Genomic DNA, 7,465 nt, shown 5'->3' with positions numbered 1-7,465 from the left:
GGGCAGGAAAGCCCGAGGCAGGGCCAAACGGCCGCCTGTAGCAGTAGCATGACGGACGGCAGCTGCAGGAAGCAGCAGCCGCGGCGTCCAGCAAGGAAAGGGAGCGCTAGCCGAAGGCAGTTCCAGCGGCAACGCAGCCAAGGCCAGGCCGGGCAAGGAGCAGCTGGTGGCAGCGGATCCGGACGTGGTCGGGCGAGGAGCAGCCGGCGGCGGCGGGATCCGAGCGGGGCCAGGCGAGGAACGGCTGGCGGCAGCAGATGTCGGGGCGGGGCCGGACTTAGGGAGGTGACGGCGCCAACAAAGGGCAGAGGATAGGGCGTCCCGAGCCGGCGACGAGCCAGGGTGGCCGGATGAGGAGAGGGCGGCCGGAGCAGCAGCCAGCAGCGACGGCAGCGGTGGAGGCACTGAGCGCGGAGCTGCATCACGTGAGATGGAAGAGAACCTAAGCATCTGATATCATGTTAGGAATGAACAGCTGACATTCACAGATAACCAAGGGACAGTACATATACATGTGAAAAAAGGCAAGAAACCTCTTATACAATAGGGATACACATTAAAAAGACTATATACGCATCTAACAGAAATCAGGCTTTAAAACATGGGTGGAGCAGAGATTCCCTTCGATCCAGGCTGAGGTGACCTTCCTTCTTTTTTCTTCTTATTTTGCGCCTTTCTTCTTCTTCTTTCAATGGCGCTTGCCCTCTTGGCTTTTGTACCTTGTAACGGTTCACCCTGCTGATTAATGAATTTCGCAATCCAATGCCAACATTCAAAAAAAAAAATGTCCCCAAGAGTAGATGCTGACATCTGCTGACAGTCCAACAATCATTTGGCGGAGAAGAACGGACAATCTATCCAACAAGGATGATGACAGTCAGGCCAGGTTGCTACGTTAGTCTGTCCTGAGCAAACCGTCAGATGGGATTTACGCCACCGGGAGAGAAGACGACGAGGAAGCCACCGGCCAAACCCAGTACAGTCTGTCTGGACAGACAATTCCGATCTTGACACCTTGTACTACTCAACCTCCCACCCGTCCCCAACACCCCACGCACACCTGCCTTGCGTTGCGTTGGCTTCCTTCCAATCCTGGGGACCTGGCGGAGGGTCACGCGTCGCGAACCCTCCATGCAAACGCGAGACAACCTCCTACTACTCCCGTGAGCTGTCCCGGCGTACATGTTATTGTTCCGTGCTTCCCAAGAACAGCTCACGGGATTTGGCTTGCAAGACAACTCACAAGTTGCATCCTGCCTCAGCACATATTCCATCCACACTCAACAATAAGATAAGATACCAACCATAATGGTATATATAAGCTGGCATCCATGGTAAAAGAGACGCATCAAAGGCACGCGAGTAAAAAGAATCGTTGGGCTACTCTTACTCAACCCTGAGTCTGAGTGGGTATCAACAGTATACAGCACTCAATTAGCTCTTTTGAATTACACAGCAAAAGATCGGTCAACAACATATGAAAGAATCAACAACTGCAGCTACCAGAAGCTATACTTCCCTTCCTCGCACACAAGTCAGCATATAAATTCAACCGGACTTTACAAATTGCACCCATGGAGAAGTCAAAAAGAAGAAGAGTTCCCTCACGACGGCCCGCTGTATCCTGAACTGTAGCCACTGTGGCCACCTTTCTTCATTGTCCCCGTCTCGATTTCTTGAGTTTGCTGGCCCTCGCTGCTTGATGCAGATGGTATCTGACCATACTCGCTCGTCGGCGCGCTGTATTGGCTGCTCGTGTAGTCATTCGTCGTAAAGGCCATCTTCTTGAACTTCTTCATGTCCTCGTTGTACTGCCCAGAATCATAGTCGGAACTGCTGTATGATCCAAAAAAGCGGCTATGACCAGGCCGAACACCTTCATTAAGATCCTCCAAAGACACGTCACCTTCTAAGGCCCGAACAACCTGGCAATCATATCAGGTATGAGCGACCATACAATTCTCACTTGTCGCCCACAATACTAAGGGCTGGAAGCATTATTGTGCTATTAGCAGATTACAGCACTAGTAAAATCTAAAATGCCCAGAGTGGATGTCAAATTGATTTTCATAAACGATAAGCATCTATGAGCAGCTTCTAGAGCTCTAAGGCATACTGAAACACAAGTTACCTGACTCATTCGAGGGCGACGACGGGCTGAATGGCGTACACATGCAGCAGCACATGCTATCATTCTGGCAATCTCATTAGGATTGAAATCCTTCCCCAGACGAGCATCCACTAGCTCATCATAGTTACCATCCTCAAGTGCTCGCATCAGTAAAGGTCTTGCCTAGAGATGGTCAAATATGTTACTCTATCCACAACATAAATTCAACAAAAGAAACGATTCTAACAGAAGACCATATAGACAAAGAAGTACTTGTATAAATTGACTACAAAGAAATGATACACAGACCATAGCATTGTCAAAAAATGTTAAATGATCATATAGTTTATCAGAACTTATTAACATGCAATGATCAAAACTAGCAAGGAAATTCGCTTCTACAAGACCATGATAAGTCGAAAGTTACAACAATGTTTAACTCAAGGTTGTATTCTTAAAGCATTTAAACATAACTACGCAAATGTACTTACAGCACATAACATTAAAGCACTTAAAAAAGAAATCATGAAAATGATCATGTAACCAAAATGTCCCTTGCCCGATGTACATAAAAAACTAACAAACTTTTCGGACCTATCTAGTCAAAGTATAATGGGTAACACCAAACTTAAGTAGGCTATTAAAATACTTACCCAGTCAACCAAGCTGTCATCCATATATGTTTGGGTTGAATCAACAGGCCGGCGCCCAGTTATCAACTCAAGAAGCATCACTCCAAAGGAAAAGACATCTGATTTCTCAGTTAGCTTTCCAGAAGACGCATATTCTGGTGCTAGATACCTAATACCATAAAAATAGGTCTCAGGGAACTGTAACTGCAACTACAGCATATCAAATTGAATGATGATTCAGTTTCTATCTAAAATACTGAAACAATGTAAATGATACAAGAACTAGAGGTGTTCGTGTAAAGAAATTTAAACACGTCAAACTAATCTTAACAGAGTGAATGGTGTCCACATGCTCTGGAAAATTTAACAATGGAGTTGTACATCAATGCAGAATGTCTACTTGACATATAACACCAAATTTAAATGGCTCGGTAACAATTTAACTTCTACACATACCCAAAAGTGCCCATTACTCTTGTTGACACATGTGTGTTATTATCAGAGGTGAACTTTGCCAGACCAAAATCCGCAACCTGTACATAGGATTACAATTAGCTCTGATTATGCCAAAAAAATGAATAAAACATTGAAATTGGATAAACTCAAAGTTGTTGTCTACAGAGCTAAATCAATAAACAACTTAAGTTGGCATTTCAAGTTTTCAACAACAAATACAGAAAGATAATTGCACCACATGTTTACTGCCAAAGCATGTAGAGTATTTATGTCAGAACTCTAATGAAGATGGTAATGTTAAATTAAATAAATGGTTAAACAAATGATGTTAGCAGACATGATAGGAAGGAAGCGGAAATGGAGCATAACCTACCTTAGCTTCAAATTTAAAATCAAGAAGAATGTTTGATGACTTTATATCACGATGTATGATCTTCGGGTGGCCTGTCAATTATGAAAACAAACATTATTAGGACCTGTTTTCAGTTACACTCTTATCTTCTATGCTAAGATACACATGGTGATAAACTCACAATCTTCGTGAATGTATGCCAAACCCTTGGCAGCACCTAGGGCAATCCTTAGTCTTATGGGCCACTCCAACGTTGGACGGCCTTTTCCTGTGGAAGGTGAAAGCAGTCTTAACAATCAGCAACAAAACTTAGGACATATAACATATCATGTAGCGACTAACTTGTATCATACAACACTCAAAAGTAAAAAGAAAAGAAAAAATGAAGGATATACAAAACTTCATCCATGAACTTCACTATGATAAGGCATATTACTGTCTGTTGCCATTTCAACCAAGTAAAACACAAAGTAACTAGCAAAATGGACAAAGGGCTTTTGATTCTACTTGGTTCTTTCCCACAAATGCAGAGTTTCTCATCACAATTTTACAAGTTACTAGTTACTATGGTAAAAGGGAACAAGCTAGAAACTTAAATCATATAGTTTCAGTTGTTATCTAGTTTTAACATTAAAGTCAAGAGACTTTGCTTTGTGAAAGGTGAATGCATGTGTTTATAAAGTTCATGTTTTATAGGATATGGGGTACATGTATTTATATACTCAGCTATTATCAAAAGTCTCATGGATAAACCATGCATAAAGAAGACAGATCAATGAGACAATAAGGCATACCATGTAAGTGGAATTCCAATGTGTTATTGGTGACAAACTCATATACAAGCAACCTCTTCCCCCCAGAGATGCAGTAACCAACCAGAGACACAAGATGCTTGTGATGAACACGGCTGATAATCTCAACCTCCGCCTGGAACTCGCGCTCTCCCTGGCCACTCCCAAGTTTCAATTGCTTCACAGCAATCTCTTTGCCATTAGGCAGCACTCCTTTGTGAACATATCCAAAACCACCTTGTCCGAGGAGATTAGCATCAGAGAACCCATCGGTTGCCCTCACCAGCTCATCATAAGTGAATGTGCTCTTTGAGTTCGAGAAGCCAAGGGCGGTGCCAGGGGATGGTGGAGGCAGGATCTCACCACCTGAGTAATTAGAACCTGACCCACCACTGCTGTTTATCATAGGGGGTGGAGGCGGCGGCGGTGCCTGTGGAGGACGATTGGCATATGCTGGAGGAGGTGATGGGTGCATCTTAACCACATGATCAGGCGGAGGAGGAGGAACATTATTGTGCCAATTCTGGTATGTTGCTCCATAAGTATCGTCTGCAGTAAGACAGAACATTATTAGGATTAGAAAAAAAATGTTTCCGTTTTGCAAGTTGGAAGAATTAAGCTCATCATAAGATTTCGAGATGCAACATATGCAATTGCTTTTCTCTTCCGAACAAAAGAAATGATGAAAGAACAAATTATATGACACCTAACAGAGACAACAGGTATGATGCCATCATGCAATCATTTAGGAGTACTTAACACACTACCGATAGCGGTGGTGCATACCAATTATTTGAATTGAATGTAACAAAACACGGATTTTCCTAGATGAGTCGTGACAATTGAGAAGTAGTACTAGTAGTAGTAAAATTCAAGTGCAGCACAAGCTAAATTGGAATTTTCCAAAGTGCTTACACGTCAACGACACGGCACATGCAGCTAACACGCCTAACCCGTGCCTAAGCATAAGAAGTGCGAATTGCAGGCAAATTAGCCAAGAATAGGAGGATTCCAACCGACAGCAGCGTGACTGGCTGCTTGCACACGATACCCGCACACCAGATCTAGATCTAGACAGCAACAGCTAGTATTCTGAGCTGCAAACCTTTGTACTGCTGCGGAGGAGGCGGCGGGTAACCGTAGTGCGGAGGTGGAGGCTGGCGGCGGCGCTTCTTCCGGAGGCAGCAGAGGCAGACGAAGGTAGCGAGCAGCAGCAGCACGAAGCCACCGACAGCCACGCCGACGACCACCGACGTGGACACCCCGGAGCCACCGCCACCGGAGGAGTGAGGCGGCGATTTGGGCGACGGGTTGTTGTGGCCTGGCGTGGACGGCGATTTCCCCCCGCCACCGGACGAGGGCGGGGACCTCCCTTCTGGCGAAGGCGGAGAGGGCGTGTCAGAAGGCGGGGAAGGGGCGGCGGGGGAGCCCGGGGGTGACGGGGACGGTGCCGATGGGGTGGCCGGGGTGGAGGACGGCGCGGGAGGGGAGGCCGAGGGCGCTGCCGGCGGCGGGACGGAGGCCGGCGGCGGGTTGGCGGGGGCCGGCGGCGATGGTGAGGGGGTCGCCGGGGGAGGCGCCGACGGGGTGGCCGGGGGAGGCGCGGTGGCGTTGGCCGGCGGCGCCGGGGGCGAGGTTGGCGCCGGCGCGGCGGTCGGCGACGACATCGGCCGCGCGGAAGGCGCCCGGCTCCGGAGCCGGAGCTGGAGCTAGGGTTACTCCCGCCTTGCTTAGCGGCTAAGGATGGAGAGGGGGACGCTCCCTCTGCGGCTTTGAGGTGGTGAGATCGGAGAAGAAAAGTGTCGTTAGTGGTGGTGGTGGTGATAGTGGTAGTAGTATGGCGCAGTGCAGCGAGGGAGTTAAAAGAAGGAGGGAATTGGAACCTGGAAAGGGAAGGGGAGGGGAGGGCCTCGCTCGCTCGGAAAGGCCGCGGTGACAGCGGGGACGTGGTCGGTCCTGCCTTAGGCCCTGTTTGTTTCAAAAGTTTTGGGACTTTTTTTTTAGTCCCAACTTAAAAGTTCCTAGTTCTTACTCGTTTGTTTCCAGGGTCTAAACAGGGACTAGAGGTCATTAAATGACATGTAAAAAGATCATGTTACCCCTGACCATATTATTAAATAACACTTGTTCATAAGCAAATATTACAAAAGCAAAGAACACTTGTTCATAATGAAAGATTACAGAAGCAAACAACACTTGTTCATAAGCAAATATTACAGAATCGAACAACACTTGTTCATAACAACCGAAGTAATATCATTGTTGTTTCAACGACCATAACCCATCAGCGACCCAATCTCTAAATTGATTCATAACAGCACTATCCGTCTCATTGGTTGAATCATTTCTTGGAGTAGTCGTTGTCATAGACAATGGTACATAATTTTCATCTTCATCACACAAGTCAAAATCTATATCGGATAGTTGACTTTGTCTAATAAAATTGTGCTTCCTCACAGGCAATGTTACAAAACACAATAACATTCTCGTCTGTCCAATCAGCCTTCGCAATGTTTTTCTAAACAAAAAAGAGATGAATTTGCACAACTCTTTTCCTAACATGCAGAAAGCTGAATATGCATTCGGATGAAAAATTTATACCTCTCCCGCAGCGCCGTTGTCGTCTCCATCTTCAAAACCTTCGATGTCGTCTGCATCTTCTGAAGGCACAGCGGATGATGATGCACGCTGCCGGGTTGCAGAGATGGAAAAGCCCCGTCCTGCGACACCTCGAATGGCAGTTGATGAGGCACCACGGGCTCGACCAACACCACGTCCAGTGCCCTGGAACAAGGGCCTCCCACGCCCTCTGACGCCTCCGCCAGTGGAAGCTGCGGCAGGGGCGACGAATGGACGTCTGTGAGCGCTGCCGATGCTCACAGACCGGGTCAGGCCTCCTCCTCCCTGAGACACAGCCCTACCACGACCAGGGCCAGCCAAAGGAGGACCATGGATGGCCTGTTCGTCAAGGAGAAGCTGTTGGTAGGAGCCCAAATCGGGGAAGTCGTCCACGTTGCTATTCAGATCAAAAAAACCGAATCCCCTTCTCAGATTGCCGCCGGCGGAGGAGCCCTGAGATGCCGGTTGATGCGAGCGGAACGGAGAGGGGAGTTGCGTCTCGTCG

The 7,465-nt window shown here is 47.2% G+C and overlaps 1 protein-coding gene across 1 annotated transcript; it reads right to left on the bottom strand.

Moving 5' to 3' along the window:
• Window positions 1-1,363: 1,363 nt before the first annotated feature.
• Window positions 1,364-6,180, bottom strand: LOC123427868 (proline-rich receptor-like protein kinase PERK1). Its single transcript, XM_045112007.1, has 8 exons — window positions 5,447-6,180; window positions 4,345-4,890; window positions 3,732-3,818; window positions 3,572-3,642; window positions 3,199-3,275; window positions 2,764-2,911; window positions 2,132-2,293; window positions 1,364-1,925 (listed from the first exon to the last, which is right to left on the bottom strand). Exons 1-8 carry the CDS (start codon window positions 6,006-6,008, stop codon window positions 1,605-1,607), a joined length of 1,974 nt encoding a protein of 657 aa, XP_044967942.1. The 5' UTR covers window positions 6,009-6,180; the 3' UTR covers window positions 1,364-1,604.
• Window positions 6,181-7,465: the final 1,285 nt, after the last annotated feature.

Source organism: Hordeum vulgare, chromosome 1H, assembly GCF_904849725.1.
Source record: "Hordeum vulgare subsp. vulgare chromosome 1H, MorexV3_pseudomolecules_assembly, whole genome shotgun sequence".
Lineage (NCBI taxonomy): Eukaryota > Viridiplantae > Streptophyta > Magnoliopsida > Poales > Poaceae > Hordeum > Hordeum vulgare.
Note: the sequence above shows the minus strand (reverse complement) of the source record. Positions and strands in the feature narration are given on the sequence as shown.

Bases quoted from the DNA above. Each gene is read 5' to 3' on its own strand.
- LOC123427868 (XM_045112007.1), bottom strand. From the start codon at position 6,008: ATGTCGTCGCCGACCGCCGCGCCGGCGCCAACCTCGCCCCCGGCGCCG. The intron at 2,912-3,198 runs GTATGTGTAGAA...TTATGGTATTAG, and splicing joins AGAGTAATGGGCACTTTTGG to GTATCTAGCACCAGAATATG. The intron at 2,294-2,763 runs GTAAGTATTTTA...GACCATCTCTAG, and splicing joins ATGACAGCTTGGTTGACTGG to GCAAGACCTTTACTGATGCG.